The sequence below is a fragment of the Fringilla coelebs genome (genome assembly GCF_963513975.1).
Source record: "Fringilla coelebs genome assembly, chromosome: 18".
In the NCBI taxonomy this organism is placed as follows: Eukaryota; Metazoa; Chordata; class Aves; order Passeriformes; family Fringillidae; genus Fringilla; species Fringilla coelebs.
This window is the reverse complement of record NC_140044.1, coordinates 5,228,695-5,247,941: the sequence shown is the minus strand read 5'-3', so window position 1 is coordinate 5,247,941 and position 19,247 is coordinate 5,228,695. Positions and strand designations below refer to the sequence as shown.

Genomic DNA, 19,247 nt, shown 5'->3' with positions numbered 1-19,247 from the left:
GGTGCCCAGGCTCTGCCTCTCTCCCTTTCCTCCAGGCAGCCAAACCCTTTCTCCTCCAGGGTCCAGCAGATCCCTCCTCCTCCTCGGGGCTCTCAGCTTACAGAGCAGACTCCTTGCCTCCAGATAAACCTGTGGCTCCAGCTGGAGCAAGGGAGAGGGGCCGAGCTTGGAGGAGAGGAGGTGGGAGAAGGAGGGGGAGCAGCAGAGCAGCTCTCATTTCATTCATGCCCTGCTGGGCAGCCCCGGCCTCCTGCTCCTGGAGCCTCTGGAAGGGCTGGACTGGGAGAAAGGACACAGGAGCAAAACTGGGATACTCCAGCTGCAAACAAAGCTGTTCCTCAGGACTCACCCAGGATATTTCCCAAAGCCCATCACCACCTCTGTGCTGGACAGGTAAAAAGGAACACAGGGTGAGTTTTTCAGCGAATTTTCCATTTTACAGTTAAGTGAAAAATTCAGTGAATTTTTCACCTAACTCCAGCAGGGACATTAAGAAACCTGTAACACTGCACAATTACCACAGAGAAATGCACTTACTGCTTAGTGAAGTGCTTTGTTAGCCCTGGAGGTTGCTCACATCTGGTTTCGGTGGTTTTTTTAGGGTGATCTGAAGAGCACTGATTCCTTGAGAAGTGATGAATGCTGGTCAGAAAACAGACAATCACAGACAGATACAAGGAGGAAGGAAAAAGGAGGAATATTCTCAAAGGCACAAAGAAATATTTGAAATGCTGTGAGGAAGGAAGGAGGACAGTTCCCTGCCTGGTGATCCCAAATGGCAAGAGATTCATGAAGATGCATCTCCTGCAATGAGCTTAATGATTCCCTTTATTGATTAAAGGCAATTTCATCCAAAGCAGGGCTTGGAAGTGGAGAGGAATGGTGGCTGGATTCCCCAGGGTTGAAATGACACAGTTCATCCGGTTAGGAACACAAGAAGTGAAAAATCAAAGCTGAGGAACTGAAATACCTGACTTTAGCTTGGCATCTTTGCAACAGGAGCCTTGTAGGAGCACACAGTGTTTGTCTGACCAGCTCCCAGCAGCCAGTACTCCTAGAGCTTTGGCAGAGGGATAAAGGACTCAGATTTACCAAGTTCCCACAAGATTCTGTGGAACAGGCAGTTGGGGACAGAAAGGCAATGTGTGTCTCTAAGTCTTCTGATGGCTTCAGAGTAACTGGAATCCTTTATTAGGCAGCCCAAACCCCAAAGAGGGAGAGCAGCTTTGCACAGCTTGTACCTCCTCCTCCACACTGAGGCCAACTGCTGGCAGGAGGGAAGGCAAAGGAGACCCAAATTCCTCAGCCACACCTTGTCCAGAGCAAGCCAGGGCTGGGGGGGCTGCAGCAGGTGGAGCCTGCCCACACCAGCACAGGAAGGGCTCTGGGAGTGTTCACCTTCAAGACCATCCCACATTTCCAGTACCCACAGGCAGCAAGCTGAGGGGACACAATGACTTAGAGGCAATATTACCACAAAGACGTCCCTGTTCTTGTGTCCTGGGGGAAAAAAACCCTGAACTGAAGCTCCTACAGCCAGGCTGGGCAGGAGCCCCCAAGCAGAGTCCAGGTTTGCTCTGCAGAGCACCACAACACCTGTGGGAGAGCTGCAGAAGCAATACAAAACACTCTGAAACCAGCAGACACCCCATCCCTGGAAGTGTTCAAAGCCAGGCTGGATGGGGCTTTGAGCAACCTGGTCCAGTGGAAGGTGTCCCTGGCCTTGGCAGGGAGGCTGGACCAAGATCAACTTTGAGGTCCATTCCAACCCAAACCATTCTGCAATTCTGTGATTTCCAAGCACATCATTAAACAAGCAGCATGGAGGGGTCTTCTCCTCTAAAACATTCACTGGGCACGTTTTAGAGGTGGAGGAAGACTGGGCATCACCTCCACAGGGAAGACACAGCAGCTGTGTGCCATGGTGAGCCCAGTAGAGCACCTTCTTGTTGGGGGGAACCAAGCAACAGCTCATGGCTCCAGGGGGGTGGGTAAATACATGGTCATATCCTACCTTAAAAGATGAAAAAATATAAAAGGAAACTGATATGCATTAAAGTCATGCTTTAATAGGGGAATTAACATAACAGACTGTGATACAGCTCTGAGTGCTGGCAAACACCTTGTGAACTCACCACACACACCTACAGGCAAAAGTAAACCTGGCAGGAGAGGGAAGGGGTTGGTTTGAGCACTCACTCCAGGCTGGGGATCAGAGTGAAATCCCATTAAACACAAAACCATTACAAGATATGGGATCTATGCCCCAACTGAGCACATATTCACAATGAAAATTTCATTAAATAAGAAAGTTACTATAAATCTGTACAAAAGCCACAATTAACAATTCTTAGGGATCTGTTAGGAAAGAATTCTCACTCAACATCTTCAAGTATTTCTATCTGTAGTTAAGTGTATTCTTATTGGCTATTTACCTCCATCTGTTCTTAAGAAGAAAGAAGCATTTTAAAAACATTAAAGCCTTTTTTCAGTACATGTGTGACCATGAACATCAGATGTTAAGCTTGCAGACTTTTATTCCCACAGACATATGTGGCATGCTGGATCAGAACCTACAGTCTGGGAAGGCAAATCACCCCTCAAATTCCTTGAAAGATAAAGCTTCTTAAGAGCTGTAGCAGAGAGCAAAAACACTGACATTGCACAAGCTGCTGCATCTGTTCTCTGGCCATCTCCTACACAAACCAAACAGCACCAAATAATCTTAAAACCAACCCACACAACCTGAGCAAACAGCAAACCCAGACCTTCAGGCTGTTGGAAACAATTTCCTCTGATTCATGAAACAGATCCTCTGTTGTAAATTTTTAGGAGTGAAGGTGCTAAACTGTTTTAATGCTCCTTCAGACCTGGTGGAATATTGTGTAGTGTGGCAGAACAGCTGACAGGGAGGTCAGGAACAGAGGCAGGCAAAGAGCTGGCAAGGTCTGAAAGTAAATTCTTGAGGGCTGGAAATAAATGAGCCAGACAAGCATAGCCTCTCCAATTAATGTTTCAATTAACTGCCCCACAAAGCCCAGTGGTTTCCAGACATGCTGCACTGGAACATGCCCTGGCTGTCTGACATTAAAGGCAAAGCAACCCTGCCCTAAGTAGGAAACAGGCTGGATCTGACACATCAAACCTCATGCCACGGGCCTGCAGGTAAGAGCCCCCCCAGGCCACTGCAAATTACCAGCTAAGGCTGAAAAAAACACACTGGGAAATATTTGTGCTGCTTTGGCAACTGAGAAATGAGGGCCTCTGAAACAGTCATGGACAAAAAAATCTGTGGAAGACTATAAAGTGATTGGAAAACATGGGGAAGAGCAGCTCTAAACAGTTTTATGCAAGACCTTTTTCTCTTGCAAGGCTTTTTCTCTTAGAAACCAGTAGACAATTTGCAGTCTTAATTCTAACAAGAACTATAAAGCAACCTCTGTGGGGATAAAGAGAAGTAATTATTCAGCACTTTGCACCTCAGAGAACAGAATCTCTACACAAAGGCTCATACTGGTCAGAGACACATTTTGGCTACAGATTTATCCCAGTCTAAAGCCAAACTTTCCTTACAGGAGGAGAGGCAACTACATTGACATCATGTGAAATCCATATCCTCATCTCTATTAGAGAAACAGCACTTTTGCCAGGAAAAAACTCCTGGGAAGGTACAGCCTTTCACAATAACAAACAGAAGTTATACAGCAGTAGAAAGGCCTGGCAAATTAGGTCATGCTGTCTTACATTAAAAATCGTGTCTTTATAATAAATAATTAGGTAATTGAAACAAGGAGACAGATCAGTTTTCCTCTTCTCTTTCAGTAGGGGCATAACCAGAATCAAAGCAAAGTGCAAAAATCCCCGTTGCTCCAAGATAGCCCTGAACATCAGATAAAACCCAGCAACAGGACACAGCCTGGCCATGAAGATGAGTAAATAAAGTTTTCCTCTTTAGGGTAACCAAGAGCTGGATCTCAGTGACTTTACCAGAGATGATTAAAAAATCATGGAAGAGTGAAAGTGATACAGGGGCCAGCTGGATCATCCCAAAGGAAGTTTGTTCAGTTCTCCAAGTCACCAAAGCTGGCTCCCAGCAGACAGGGCACTGCCATCTCTGCTGGCTAAGGTGCCCGCTGTGCTGCTCTCACTCTACTGCTCCCTGCTCTCCACCAGGCTCTGCTCCATTCTCAGAGCCTTCATTTTTTTCTGGTGGGATCTTAGCACTGTTTTCTTCAGGACAAGTGGGTGTTATGTTCTGTTCATGACTCTCTGGAGCTTGCTTCTTGTCTGTGTCTTCTGCTTGCCCTTTTTCACCTGCCTTTTCAACCTTTTCCTGCTGTCCTACCCCATCTAGTTCACTTTTACCCCCCAGGAGTTTGCTGTTGCAGTGGTGCTGATCACCCCCTGATGAGTTTTGGTCTCCACTGGACTTCCAGCCATCCTTGATTGGAGCAGTGCAGCCAGTCCTGGGGGGCCTGGAAGCAGCTGGGAGTCTCACAGCCCCACCATCTGCATCACCACTACCCCCCTTCTCACTTGCCACTTCCACAGCTGCATTTTCCTCACTGACACTTTCTTTTCCAGCCTCACCGTTAGCAGCAGACGGATTTGCCTTGGCACCAGAGGCTGAGAGCCCCATGCCCAGGTTTATGGCCAAGTTCACTTGTTTGCCTCTGGATGTTTTTTTATCAACCTTCCTGCGTTTCACAGCCGCATCCGCGGCCTCCGGGGCTGCCGGCTCTTTGGTGCTTGAATCATCTTCCTTCAGAGCTTCCTGATCCTCTTCTGCCTGGGAGACTGGGTCTGAGGAGGGGATATCTGCATCAATTGCACACTCTCCCAGATTATGGGAAATGTTTTCAATATCAGCAGAGTTTTTCAATGATCCATTGCCTTTAGCATCTGCCAAACCTGCATTCAGTTTTCTCTTCTTGCTCTCCTTTGTGCAGTCATTCTCTGCAGTACCCTGCCCTTCTTCAGCTTCACTTTTTAAATCCTCCTCCTCCAGCTGGCCAAATGAAGCTTCTTTTTCCTCTTCACCATCTCCTCCCTTCAAAGCACATTTGCTTATCTTCTCCTTTACGCATTCATCACTCATTTCAGGCTGCAACTCTGCAGCATCTCCAGCTTTCTGTTCCACCTCTGAAGACTGGTTCTGATCCTTCTCCACAGGATCACATTTTTGACACAGAGTGTCCTGTTTATCCTCAGGCCTTTGGTGCAGCTGTGGCTTGGCAGAGCGGGGTCTGTACTTTTGGAGTTTGTCACGAGGCCCCCATACGAAGCTGCTCTGAGGTTTGAAGTGTTGCCAAGCGTAGTGGATGAGTTCCCTCCTCTTTTCTTTGCTTCTGACAGTGAACAGGAAGTAATCCAAGGCACTTCTCTTGACATTTGGTAATGTCTCCTTGACAAGAGTTTCTGTGAGGAAAAACTTCACCAAGTGCACTTGATAGTCTTCATATCCCATCTCCCCCAGGCACTTCAGGATGCGAGTAATCCTCAAATTGTTGTGGCTGAACCTGGAGGAAACAGATAAGCAAAGCTGTCAAGGGAAAGTCTTACAAGTCACTGTGAACCTCTGGGGCATCTGAAAAATGTTTTATCATTTACTGTGAGCCATTAAAGACTATTTGACAATGCAAATGGGAGCACAGGTACTTTTAAGGCACCCACTGCTGCTGTTTGCCTTCAGCAGCTCCTTCCTAACCCTCCCTGGGCTGATAGGATTCATCATCAGCTGCCTGGAAAGGTTTTGGCTTTCTGAATCAGCCACCAGTAGGTAAGAACCACCATGTTGGAGCAGATACACAAGTCCTGCCCCTGACAGAGAGCCTGCAGGGAAAGCCTGTAGTGTTGAGAATACAGGCATAAAAGGATGCTGCCAAAACCTCAGGACTTAAACTAGACACAGATGGTTTTTCCTTTTTATTTTAATACTTGACAGACTTCAAGTTGTTTTCTCTTTTGTGATTATGCTCACTCCTCTCAAGAGGTTAATATCACCAGGAAGGGTTGTTACTTACTCCACAAAACCTGCAGTAACATAAACCCACCCCATTTGCAGAGCACTTTTCACACAAGGACTCAAAGCATTTTACACACATTAAGGGTGCTTCATAAACAACCAGGAAACCATATGGAAAGACTTCTATGTTGTAGCTTAGCTGAATAAAAGTTAAAAATACTTTCACTAGATAACATTTATCAACAAAAGTCTCAGTTCCTCAATGGCTGGGGATTTCCTAAGCTTAGGCTTTGTGTTCCCCTTCAAAGAAGTGCCTGGCTGCAGTAAATGCTCAACAGCATCAACACCATCACCTGTTCAAGTTTTCAAATCGTTCACGCCAATTCTCTGCTCTCTCAAGTTCTCCAGTTTCTTCATTGACCAGGTTGATTCCATAAAATCCCAGCATGAGCTTGTAAGCACGTAAAAACCTGTCCATGACTTCCTTGGATTTCTTAAAGGCCTGAAAACAGGACACAGAAATTAGAAAAAAAATGCAACTCCTTAATTACCTCCACCAGATTGAGTGGCACCTGAATTCTAAACAAGGATTGATTATATCACCAAGCATTTCATTGCTGACACAAGACAGGCAAATGCTTCACTGTGAGCTCCTGTGCACACTAAAAACCCAAGGAAACAACAGAACAAACCACCAGACTTCAAATATAAGGTATTTAGGGGAAATCCTAACACCCTTCAGATCTCAAAGAAAAAAGACAAAAGCTTAAAATAAATACCTGGATTTCTTGGCAGGTGAGTGGCTTGGCACGCCAGTTCATCCCATGTTCACGTAGAGGGAACAGCCTGAAGAGAAAGGAATTTTCAGGTCAGATGAGCAAAGATGGAATCTAACCCATGGTACACAACCTGTTAAAACCAAACCAGGTTCCAAAATTTGTGGTATCACAGGCAGCTCTTGGAGAACTCCCATCCTTAGGGACACAGAAGTCATTTTCTAGTAAACTCCTCCCATAAAAGTATTGTCTACACTAATAACAAAAAACTTTGCTTATGTGGATCTCTCTCCTTGCCTTAACTACTTGTCACAAGACCACAAATGACTGAAATCTATTGCCACAGCTGCACTAGAAATCTGTGTTTTCAGGAGTTCTAGTGCTTTGCTTCCTTAGGAGTGTATTTCAATTAACTGAAGTAATTCTGGGCCTCGTGTGAAGCTGAAATCAGTAACACAGATCCACCTGACACTTAAAAGAGGCACAACTAGGGAGGCACTGTGTTCATGCAAACAATTTACCACTGTATGTAGGAATGGTTTTCTTCCAGTGTTTCATACTTGTCCCCCCAAGATGAGAGCAGAGTTTCAATATTCACACCTGCAAGGAAAAGGAAAAGTTCAGGCAAGAAGTGACACCAAATTAAAGATAGCCAGTCAGTCACTCCACACAGCTCACTATCCTAACCCAGATATTTACACACAGGCATTAGCTCCTCCAACAAGATAACCAGCCAGAAAAATTCCTTTGTTTCCTACCACCAGAATACTAAGGAAAATACAGCAGGAATATTTAAAAATTGAAGTTCTTGATGGGTTTTGCACTCACCATGGGGCACAAAAGCAATCTCATTTTTGTAAAAGCTTAAGTTCCACATCTCTTCATCCTCCTCATTCTCTGGTTCTTTCAAATCCTGGAAATGAGAACAAGAAATGAACAAACAGCAACCCTTTAAAAGGCAATACTTCTCCTTGCTTTCCCCCTCACGTTCCCTACACATTTCAAGCTAAATCCTCAAAATGTGCTTTGAAAAAGTAGCAGCTTGTTTCTGATGCACCCACATGCACATCATCCCTTCCCCCTCACAAATGTATCCTTGTAAGGTGCTGAGCTTGTAAAGCAAAGGCAAAAAGGTGCTCCCAAATTTAGGAAGAGTTCCTGCAGGCAGGAGTGGTGAGGAGCAGCCCCAGGAGCACGTACTGGGTAATGGTTTCTGTATCTCTGCAGGTCTCTCGCCGCAGTCCAGTTGCGCCTCCCGCTGCACTGGAGAGAAGAGACAGAGCAGAGATTCAGAATAAAATCACCTTCTGCAAAATAAAATAACATTATATAATGCCCTGATTGAATTCAGCACCTCACACAGGCTCCCCTGCATGTCCTCTGCACTCCCAGCACCCTCAAAACCAACCAGTCTGATGCTGTAGTCATGTCTCTGCATTCCTGAAGCCAAATTAAAACCAAGACAAGAGAACACCGTCTCCTGTAACCAAAATACTTCTTCTTCCTTCTCATCTTATTAATCAAGGTTTTTATGTTTTATGTTTATCTTTTATCCCACTTGGGTTTGCCAATGGACAAGATCAGAACAAGCTGGAGATCCCAAATATGAAAATGGGATTGTTTTTCCTTAACTCAAAGGTTTTAAAACAAGACATGTCTTTGAGCTGCTATAAACCCTAGTGAAGACAGAGACTGGACCTTAAAACTGTAGAATTTAGGATGCAGAAATACACCTTGAATTCAAGATTCTCATTCCCTGCAGACCTTGATGAAACAGAAGTTTTCTTCATCTTTGCTTTATGCTCAAGATCAGCCTTGCTGATTTAGACAGTGGATAGCACCAGAGCCACATGGTCACATTAGGTATTTATTTTATTGGACTTCTCTTCCAATCATAATCTGCATTATTACCCATCTTTCCATGTAACCAAATTTTATGTCAAGCCTACCTGAAAACTCCTCCAAGACAGCAGTGAGGAATTTGAGCTTTGATCCTGCAAATAAAAAGCATTTAGTTGGAACATTTTGAAACCAAACTTCACTAAGAAAATAAAAAAATAGATACAAAATGAGAATACCCACAGCAGTGACTCACAGGATCCTTATTAGTTGCCAAGTGACAGATTTACCTAGTTACAGCTGAATTCACTGTATTTTATGCATAATTCAAATTGCTACAGAGAAAAACCTGTGGTGCCACATGAATAGGCACCAGGTTCTCATCACAGATGTGCTAGATTCACTCCAAGTGTCACATTTAGACAGAAATCACAAAGAACAGCTTTATTTCCCCCTCTGAACTACTTCATGGAAATAGAAGTTGCAAGTATGCCTTAGTTTAAAGTGCATTTTAACTGAAATATATACATATTTATTTACTTATTTATACATTTGATTACCTCAGTGATAAGGGATTTTGTTACATTTCACAAGCAACATAGACAGGTTTAATCTTGCTGAGTGCTGAACCATCTTATCCCAAACCATGACAGGATTTTACAGTGTTCTATGAATTGAGAACCACCAAAAGGAACAAGACTGCTCATGAATAGAGGCCACCCAAAGCACAGCACAGCCAAAAGGTTCAATGCCAGCTCACAGAGAGAACAGGGAAGTTGGGAAATGGGGGTAAGATGTGCAGAATCTTACAAAACAAGCATTAAATGAAATTTAGAAGAAAGAAGCAGCAAAAAGTCCCCCAGGTTACTTCATAAACTCATTTGATATTTCTTAACATCACATGCACAAGAGAAAAATAAAATCACTTCCTAACACTGATCACTAGCTCATTAATGATTAAGGCAGGAATTGGTCTACATTTGTAACACCTTGCTGTAATGAAGTCATCCATTCAGTTGCCCTGATGACAATTATGTGGCATTCATGACAATTTTTTTCCCAATTCCCAATAATCCCAGAAATTCTTTACATTTAAGGTTCTAAAGTAACATCCTTGAACACAGTCAGGTGGGACAGGAGAACAGCAGACTGGGTCCCAGTGAGAAAGAGAACTGGTTTGCTGAAGAGTCACTGCAGATACAGAGACAGGTGCAATGCCATGGTGTAAGAGGCTGTAGAAGGCTTGTCCAGAAGGAAGCCACATCAAGGGAAAAGGCAACCTGGAGCACAGCAATCCAGAGAACAAGATGGGGAAGCAAAGAGAGCAAGACTCAGCTTTGCTCCTCCAAGCAGGTGTTGTTCCTGGGTCTCTACAGACTTCCAGCTTAAGGCCTTTCTTTCCAGGTAAGAAACACAAACTAAACAGCAAGGCTGAAACCTCCCTGTAGAAATCCAACACTTTTTTGTCTCGCAGCCAAACTGAGTGGGTTTCACACTCCAAACCTGCATCACACCAGGCAGAACATGCACAGCTGTGGGAAAGGCAAGGGAAGCAGAGAACATAACCAGGAGAGGGTGACAGAAAGAGGATCTGGCTGAGAAACCAGCTGGAAAGCTGCTGGAGCCAAAGGGGATGTGGATTGTGAAAAAGGCACCGGAACAAGAAATGTAAGAGTCCAGAAGAGTGACTGAAATCTGTTGTTGATGCAGATTTAGGAGAAGGCAGGACCATGGGTTATTAAAACAGCTGATCATGAACTCCAGGTGTTACAGCAGTCTCAGAGGGAACTTCTTAAAATGAACACAACCCCCAAAGTTTTCAAAGCTCACTCATAGAAGCTGAAGACACTGAAATGCAAAAGAGCTGGAAAGGCACACCTGCAGGAACTTCAGGCTGTGAACACACAGAGACACAAGTGAAATGCAAAGACAGAAGCAGAATTTTAAGTTTGTTTTAAAAGCACGTAGTGAAAATAAAAATGAAAAACTCTAACCTCAATACCAAAGAAAGACATTATCTGCTTCAGGCATAAAGAAAACCATCCAGGCTGAGGGGAGAAGAATGAGAATTAGTCTAAAATAAGCAGAAGTAAGGAACAAGTTTGGGAAATTGACCCATGCCTTTGACAGGCTGCAAAGGCATAAATGGCTAGCAGAAGATTTACTGCTTCTTTGTGCATTCACTCTCAGTGTCCTTGCAATTTTTTGGGCACTGCCAGAGAGGTGACTACACATTCATCACTGAAGGAAGAGCTTCTATTTAAAAATGTAGAATAATATTCTAGGGCTGTCTCAGAGACAAAATCCTCCTTTGTAAGGCAAAGCTGGAAAAGTCCACTCACTGAAGTGAAAAAATGGTCCTTGCTCTTACAGTTGTCACCATGCAGAGTTGCTCTAAGGAAAACAAAGAACCTGAAGAACAAACACATTCAAACAGAACAATGGGAATGTTCTGGAGTTATTAAAGCTTGTGAAGTCCAGCCACGTACAAAAGTTAATAGGGTGCACTCCAACAGTGCATAAAACTTAAAAGGAAATCTCTGCTTCCTCCCTTCAGAATTACAGCTATTCCACCCAAAATACTTTTGTGCTTTCCCAGATCTATGTGCACAGATAATTTACTGTTCCTTGAAAAGTGGTTATTTCTATTTTAATGCTTGTTAAGAAAAAAAAGAAAGAAGTTTAATATCAAGCTCTTTTAAAAGTATATTCATTAGAAAGCTTTATCTGCCTATTTATATTCTAAAGATAAGGGTAGAGCTGCAGAAATGAAACTCGAAGTGAAGCACAGGTTTCCCTTTCCCAGAAAGGGGAGGAGTTAAAGGACTGTAGTGTGTTTCGCCTGGCATAGGAAGTACTGAAAAGGAGAAAGTTCTATTTACCAAAGCAATGCTGGAGAAGAAATTACTGACACCCAATGTCAAACTGAAATGCACTGAAACTAACAGAAACCTCGGATAAGACTAACAAATTCATTTTATTTCAAATAAACATTATTTTAAGGTACCAGACACAAGTGTTTGTGTTTTGCAGCTTGCTCAAAACCACACACGTACCTCTAGTTTTTAAAGCACACAGTTTTTTGGTTGTCAAAGTTGCTCTATACAAGCTCCCTATGAAATAAAGCACGTCTACGAGAAATAAAGAGTTACAGCTCATTTTTAAAATTGAGCAGATGTTATGTAATGGATTTTTACTGATGGCAAGAAAGAGCCTTGGGAAGGCCGCCATGCAAAGCTGAGGATACCAACCAAAAACTTAAAAGAACATCAATGCCAGAACGTCAAACCCAGCGGCCAGCAGCCGTGGCGAGCAGGCAGGTGCCGCACACCACCTGCAATTATGGGATAAAGTACCCACATCAGAGGGAGCGCTGGGGAAAAACAAATTAAAATTACAATGCCCTGCTCATGGCAATGCAACGGACCTCGAGGAGTCATGAAGTGACAGCACCCCTGCAAGCCCCCCTCCTCCAGGATTATTTGCTTCAGCAAGATGAGGACAAATTCCGTGCCAAGGATGCCCCGAGGGCCGCGGAGCCTCGCCCGGCACGGAGCGAGCAGCGGCTGTGCCCGGGGAACGGGCAAGGAAGGGCCGGCAAGGGGCTCGGGCTGGCGGGGCTGGCAGGGCTCCCCCCAGGCCGTCCCGCCCCGCCGGCTCCGCTCTGCCCCACACGCACCTGGCCGTGCCACCAGCCGCACTGCCGGCCCTGCCCCGGCTGCTCCCCCGCATCCTCCGGCTCCTCCGCCGCCGCTCCCTCCGCCTCGCCTCCGCCGCCATCCTCCTCCTCGCCGTCCTCCTCTTCCCCCTCCCAGGTGGAGTCGTACTTCCAGAGGTTCGCCTCGTCCTCCGCCTCGTCCTCCTCCGCCCTGAGCGTGAACCAGGCCGCCATGGGAAGGCGAAGAGAAAGGGAAAGCGAAAGGGACCGGGATGCGGCGGCGGGACCGCCCGCCCGCGCGCACAAAGCCCGGGCACGTGTGGGGGGGACCGGGGGGACGGAAGCGCGGGCACGCCCCGCCCCCTTCCTGCGCCGCCGCGCCCCATTGGCCGCCGCCCGCGCTGGCCCTGCGCCCGCCCGCACCGCGCCCGGGGCATCCGGCACCGCCCGCGGTGCCCGGGCGGAGCGGAGCGAGCGGGCCTCGGACAGAACCGGGATCAAAGAACGGTACTGTCATACCTTGTACAGGAACAGAGATCAAAGAACGGCCCTGCCAGCCTCGGACAGAACCGGGATCAAAGAACGGCCCTGCCAGCCTCGGACAGAACCGGGATCAAAGAACGGCCCTGCCAGCCTCGGACAGAACCGGGATCAAAGAACGGCCCTGCCAGCCTCGGACAGAACCGGGATCAAAGAGCGGCACGGCCAGCCTCGGACAGAACCGAGATCAAAGAACGGCACCGCCAGCCTTGTACAGGAACAGAGATCAGAGAACGGCATTGCCAGCCTCGGACAGGAGCAGGGAGACAGGAACAGCATTCCTAAAGAGCCAGCACTCTGAAAGCGAAGGGGGGCAACAAGCGAAGTGTTTACATTTGCTGATACTCAACTTCACATCCAAACAATTCCCAGAAAATCGGCGTTGCTGGATTGACCGTGAAATCCCCAAGTGGACTTTCCTTGCTACGAGGCTGGTGCTGAGTGATTGCACACGCCATTGTCGACATATTTCTACTTCAAGCTATATAAACATCTCATTAGTAGAGCAAAACTTTTTGATTATAATCCCATGATGAGAAGGATTTGCCCATAGGGACATGAGACTTGAGTTCCAAAATCTGCACTTTATGGCCAAAATCTATGTAGATTGCGACACAGTAATCAACACTTTAATGCTAAATTACTTCTAAAATAAGTTGGGCCAGATTTTAATCAAGTCACACAACAACTGCTATTTAGTAAAATAAAAACAAGTCAAATTTATTCTTTGTATAAAACAAGAGAAGCAAATTAGGCAGACAAGAACTTGGCTATGTACCTAGAACAAAACCAAAAAATGAGAAGACTCCTAGTGCCTCACCTTGAAGGCAATACTGAGAGATCAAGAATAATTCTTCTTTTTATTAACTGATAGTTAATATAGTGAAACAAATTCAGTACCATTTCAGCCTGCTTCATTCACCATTTAACAGGTGTATGTTGACTGCGATCCATCTTTTGACAACACAAAAATAGTAACTTCATCAAATCTCAATGTTCTAGCATATAAAAGATAAGCATTACAATGTCAGCAAGATTCTTCAGTTGTAGAACAAAACAAACATTTTGGAAAACCAATTCCATTCACATCTACTAAAACTGCTTTAAAAAAATAAATAATTAATTACAAACCCCCACTGTCATACACTACTGTATTACAAAGGGATGAAGCAACACCTCCACGTTCAGGCACAGCTCAGCTGATCCTTTATAAAACCATGTGTCATCACCAGATATTTTATTTAGGACACTTATTAAGTATTTAGGCTAGAGGCATTATAATTTTCACTTATGGTTGAAAAATTTTACATCAAAAAGGGTGAAATTAGGTTCCTCCAGCAAAGAGAGCAACAGAACATTTCAAATGCAGTGGTCATCTGCATTTAAAATAATTTTAGTTTTACTGAACCAACAAATTGAGGCATTTGATACAAATGGAAGGGAAATGGCCAAACATTACCCACAGATGGTCTGTAAAAGTCACAGACAGCAATGGCAGAAATCACATTTACAGAAATCACCTCTACTTTTGATGGTCCATGTGCCCCATGGGGCACTCTTTCACGAGCTGTGCTGACACAGAGTGTGTTGCTGGTTTGAAATGCAGCCCTGGCACTGTCACACCCACCCTCCCCACTGCCAGCTTTGTCCCACACCCCGGGAAGGCGGCTCCTCGCTGCTGCCCAGAAAACCCCCCAGGAGAGACAATGCGCAGATTCCTCAAATACTGGCTCAGGTATCTTTTACTTCCTCTGAAAGTTTATGTGCTGCTCCTTGTTTTTCCTGCTCCCTCCTCCCATCCCAGAGTTTGCCACTGCTCCTCAGCTCTACGTCCTGCGTCGTTTGGCGGCACTGGGACTCGAGGGGTTGCTGTTGGCATTTAGAACCTTCTCGGTGACTCTGTTGCGCTTCCTCTTATCAGACCCTTCTTTGGATCCAGGATCTGATGAAGTTTTCTCTTTCTCTTTGCTGCTTGGCTTTTCTGTTGTTTTTCCTAAACTTCCAGAGGGTGCAAAAACTGAAACAGGACCAAAGTAATGATTCCAGATCAGAGTCATACACATAGGCAAACAAGAGTGATATCAAACTTCTTTATATTCCATAAAACTTCTCAAAACAATCGACTCTCAGCATACTTGTCCATCATTTCAGTCTTAAGGAAAAATCTCTGAGAAAGGCACATCTTGCTTTTATTATTTGCTTTAAAGACAGGCATATATTTTGACAGGCTAAAAATCAAACTCATTAAGTGGAATTAAACAGCACTTAATATTAAAATAATTAAAAGGAACACTTACAGAAACATAGGACCGATCTATGGAATTTATAATCAACAGGAGTCATTACATTTGGTACCATAGATAATTTTAAAACTGAACACCCAAAAAATTAATATATTTTAAAATACATTTTAGATCTTTTATTACAGTCTCTAAACACCACTTATTCAGTGATATAAATATGATGAAATTATATAGTTAGCAGTTGGCTTGGTCTGTTAAGATAAATAGCAGGATCTCTACTGTTCACATTTGACTTGTTCTACAGCAAAGTGTTACGAAAACAAGCCTTTTATTTAAAAGCAGCAATATAATGAGAATAAAATAAAATAAAATAAGCACTCTGCCCACCTTCCCATTTCAGCACGCAATTTTACAATCTCGTTTAATTTATAGGTCCTATTTCCCCCGTGACTACAAAGTTCCCAACACAAAGCATTCAAGTTCAAAAAAATCACTCAGCTTTCTTCCAGAGATCCTCAGATTCCTTCAGACTCCCAGGGGTTTGTCAAGTACATATTAAAGCCAAAAATCTCAAAAGCTATACAACTTTGTACAGATGCATTAGGAGCAAAGAAGAAATCTTTTCGATAAGCAGCTGCTTACTCTGTGCACTCTTAAATTAGTCAAGTTCTTAGCACGAGCACAGGCTAAGTCTGAGTACAAATCACAAAGTACACAGCATTTGGATTTACATTTTAACATTAATTTCTCAATTACAGTTGGTTTTCAATCTCGTATTACACAGTAGAGAGTTACAAAATTACCTTCTTCAGGACCTGCATGCGTTTCCATCTCTTCTTTTAAAACTTCCTCTTTCACTTCTTCTTCCATCATTACTTTTCCTACAGAAAACATTGATGACAATGGTTAGATGGTTTTAAAGAACCACGTGGATTTTTTCAGGATTAGTAGCCTCTGCATATTTGCATGTTTGCAAATATTCCATGCAAATATAAGCAGTAATTCAGTGCCAAGAAATTATTACTAACATGAGAAAGTGAAATGCTAAACAGGCAAAATATATTGCAATGTCTTATTTGTACTAAGAGTTTACACTGAATTTTTAGTGTAAAGTTTAGTGTACCTAGTAATTGAGAAGCATTCTACAGAAGTTTAAAATATCCCAAGAAGTCCTTTGGCAGGTGCTTGAATTTTCTAGTTCCTTCTTTGGATAACACATGTCAGCTAAATTTCAAAATCCAACTCTCACTGCTCAACCTGAGACTTCTGTCAAACTCCTGCACATTTCTACTAGATTTGACAATACATGCTTTCTGGGGGGAGATTCTGAGATGAGATTAATTAAAGCAACCAAGAATCAGAGACTGCATCACATCTCACCTTCTCTCACTTCTTGAATCATTTCATCAGGAAGAGCAAAATTCTTCTCTATATTAGGGAATGGAAGAATCTCAGATTCATGCTTAGGAAGAAAAGAAGGATCTCTGTGAGTGACTGGTAAAGACTTTAATTTGAATTTTGACATGCAATCTCAAGTTCTATTTTACATGCAATTAGGAGCTAAATAATTTTTAACAAGACACTTCAGATGGTAAAGAATAGGAGCTGATATCTGATAGCAAGCTGATTACTGACGTCAGGATACCTGAGATCACAACTCAAAATCATTTGAGATCATTTTTGGAACCCAAACATAGCAAATTCTTGTGTAAACAATGGTAATTTTCTCATTTGACACTTATATGTATATAAACATTTTCTGAATCAGCATTTAGGCAACTTTAATAAACAAAGAACACAGTATCAAAAAAAACCCCCAAAAAACCCTCACAAGCCACTGCAGGTGTTATTGTCTCTTACCCTAATCTACTTTTATTCAGGGAAAACCCCATCAACTCACTGGAATGACACCTAATTCTAAGTACCATGAAAGGCACAACAAGCCCAGTGATTTTGGCCTGGCACAACTACTGAACTCCATAAAACCACGTGGCAGCACCAACTCTTTATACTCACAAGAGCCTGCATATCATACATGGTGCTGAGATGGTCCCAGATGACTTTGGATGAGATCTGCCGGCCGATATTCTGGCTGAATTTATCCCGGATACAAATCATGTGGAAATGGCGATTCACACCTGGGGGAAGAACCCAGTGCAATTAACATTGCTAACAGTTTTATTTATGATAGTTAGAGATATAAAGAAATTTATTTATTTACTTATGAGTTTCAAAAGCCATGTTGTTACAAGGAATCCATTGCAGTAGAGACTGCTGGCAGCTGGGCAGCCCGATCTCGCACCTTACACTGCAGGTGCTGTTCTCTGAGGAGCTGAGAGTGTCCCTGTGGGTACTTTTACCAGAGCTTTTAGAGGGGCTGTGTGAGAAACATCCCGAGGGATGTATAGGGAGTGCTGTGTCCAGTTCTGGGCTCCTGAGTACAAGAGAGACACAGAGCTCCAGGTGTGGGTCCACTTGAGGGCAACAGAGGAGGAATGGAGCATCCCTCTGACAATGAAAAGCAGAGGGAGCTGGGCCTGTTTGGTCTCCAGATGAGAGGGAACATCAACAATGTTTATGAATATAGAAAGTGGGGTGCCAAGAGCAATACGACATAAAGCAATAGGCAGAAACTGATGCCCAGGAAGCTCCACCTGAATACGAGGAAGAACTTCTTTACTGAGAGCACTGAAACACACTGCCCATAGAGAGCGTGGAGCCTCCCTCACTGGAGATATTCCACAGCGGCCAGGACACACTCCCGTGCCACCACGTGCTCTGCAATGCCCCTGCCCAAGCAGGGACCTGCAGCCTGACCCGCTCTATGACGCTGTGGGAGCGCCGGGCCTGGCCGGGCCCCCGAGCCGCCGGGTGAGCGGCTGCCCTGCGCTCCCTCCCACGGGCCCCGCCGCGCTTCGCGGGCCCGGCCCGGCTGCAGGGCGGGCGCGGGGGCCGCTGGAGCCGCCCGGGAGCCCCCGCCCGGTCCCGCTCCGCTCCCAGGCCCGGCTCCCGCCGCTCCCGGAGGCCGCGGCCCGCGCTCACCTACGGGCTTGTGGCCCAGCATGGCGTGGAACAGGCACACCTCCACCTCCGGGCTCCACACCACCGTCGCCTCCTCCGCCGGCGCGCCGGGCTCCGGGCCGGCCGCCGCCGCCGCCGCGGCCGCAACAGCGGCAGCGACCGCCGCGGCCGCTCCGGGCCCGGCCGCGGGCAGCGGCGGCTTCTCCACGGCGGCGGCCGAGCCGCCCTCCGCCTCGCTCATCCCCGCCGCGCCGCGCCCGCAGCGGCTCCTGCCGGCCGGGAGCCGGGCACGGCCGCGCCGGGGCCGGGCCTGGGGCGGGGGAGCCTCGGCAGGGCCGCGCAGGTCCGGGGGGGCTCCTCCGGACGGGGCCGCCCCGCGCTCGCAGCGCCGGAGGCGGGAGCTGAGCGCCGGCACCCGGCCCTGAGGGACGGGCGAGGCCGCGGCTCGGCCCGGGAGGAGGCTCGGGGACTTGTGGGAGCCGCGCTGTGCAGCGCTTGGGGAACCGCTGGGGAAAGAAAGGCTTACGGGCCTCTGTTAGTGCCCGGCGGGCGTGGGCAGAGCCTGATGGACCGCGGTCGTGTTTCAGGGCCCTTGGGCCAGTCGCGGGGGCAGCAGAGCGCTGCCGTCCCCATGGGCTCCGCAGGGCTCCGCTCTGCATTCTGAGAGCCCTGGGACCGGGCTGGGCACTGGGGGTCACAGCGGGGCTGGGGCTCAGCCCTCCTGCCCTGGGAGCCTCGGCCACCCCCGTGCTTACCAAGAGCTGCCGCGGTGGAAGGATGTCCCAAGCACTGCAACTCCTTCTTACAAGAGGATCGTTTTATGTAAAATCGATAGTTTTTGATGAATATTGATCATTTATATCAGATAGCAACTTGGCACTGATGCTTAACAAATAACTGCTTGGCTTGGTTACAAAATGCAGAACCTATCAGCTTTGCCCATCATTTAAGATGTAAAAACAAAAATTTGTTTGGGAAGAAAGGGAACGTATTACTCCCTCTGAGATAAAGGGTTTTTGCCTTGTTAGGTATAATTAGAAATAGGAGTGCTGTTGCTTAGGTGATAGGGCTTTCCAATTGCTCACTCCTCATTTGAAGATTTAATCCATTTTGTGACATTAAAAGTATTTCAACAGCAAATAATGATCACATCATATGCAAGGAATGAGTGTTCTTAGTGAATAATAAAGCAGTGGGGGCAAACA

The 19,247-nt window shown here is 45.7% G+C and overlaps 2 protein-coding genes across 3 annotated transcripts; both read right to left on the bottom strand.

The window, feature by feature from the left end:
- Window positions 1–2,076: 2,076 nt before the first annotated feature.
- OGFR (opioid growth factor receptor) lies at window positions 2,077–12,545 on the bottom strand. 2 transcript variants are annotated; one of them, XM_084217849.1, is made up of 8 exons: window positions 12,260–12,545; window positions 8,691–8,735; window positions 7,942–8,004; window positions 7,570–7,654; window positions 7,263–7,341; window positions 6,745–6,811; window positions 6,319–6,467; window positions 2,077–5,519 (listed from the first exon to the last, which is right to left on the bottom strand). In XM_084217849.1, the coding sequence occupies exons 1-8, from the start codon at window positions 12,470–12,472 to the stop codon at window positions 4,145–4,147; spliced, it is 2,076 nt and encodes a 691-aa protein (XP_084073975.1). In that variant the 5' UTR covers window positions 12,473–12,545; the 3' UTR covers window positions 2,077–4,144. The 2 variants fall into 2 exon arrangements, with proteins under 2 accessions (XP_084073975.1, XP_084073976.1); XM_084217850.1 differs by lacking the exon at window positions 12,260–12,545 and adding an exon at window positions 9,141–9,208.
- Window positions 12,546–13,624: 1,079 nt separating this feature from the next.
- MRGBP (MRG domain binding protein) lies at window positions 13,625–18,283 on the bottom strand (the record flags this gene model as incomplete). Its single annotated transcript, XM_084217978.1, has 5 exons — window positions 13,625–14,795; window positions 15,825–15,902; window positions 16,402–16,483; window positions 17,038–17,159; window positions 18,064–18,283. The coding sequence occupies 5 exons, from the start codon at window positions 18,281–18,283 to the stop codon at window positions 14,605–14,607; spliced, it is 693 nt and encodes a 230-aa protein (XP_084074104.1). The 3' UTR covers window positions 13,625–14,604.
- Between the last annotated feature and the right edge of the window lie 964 nt (window positions 18,284–19,247).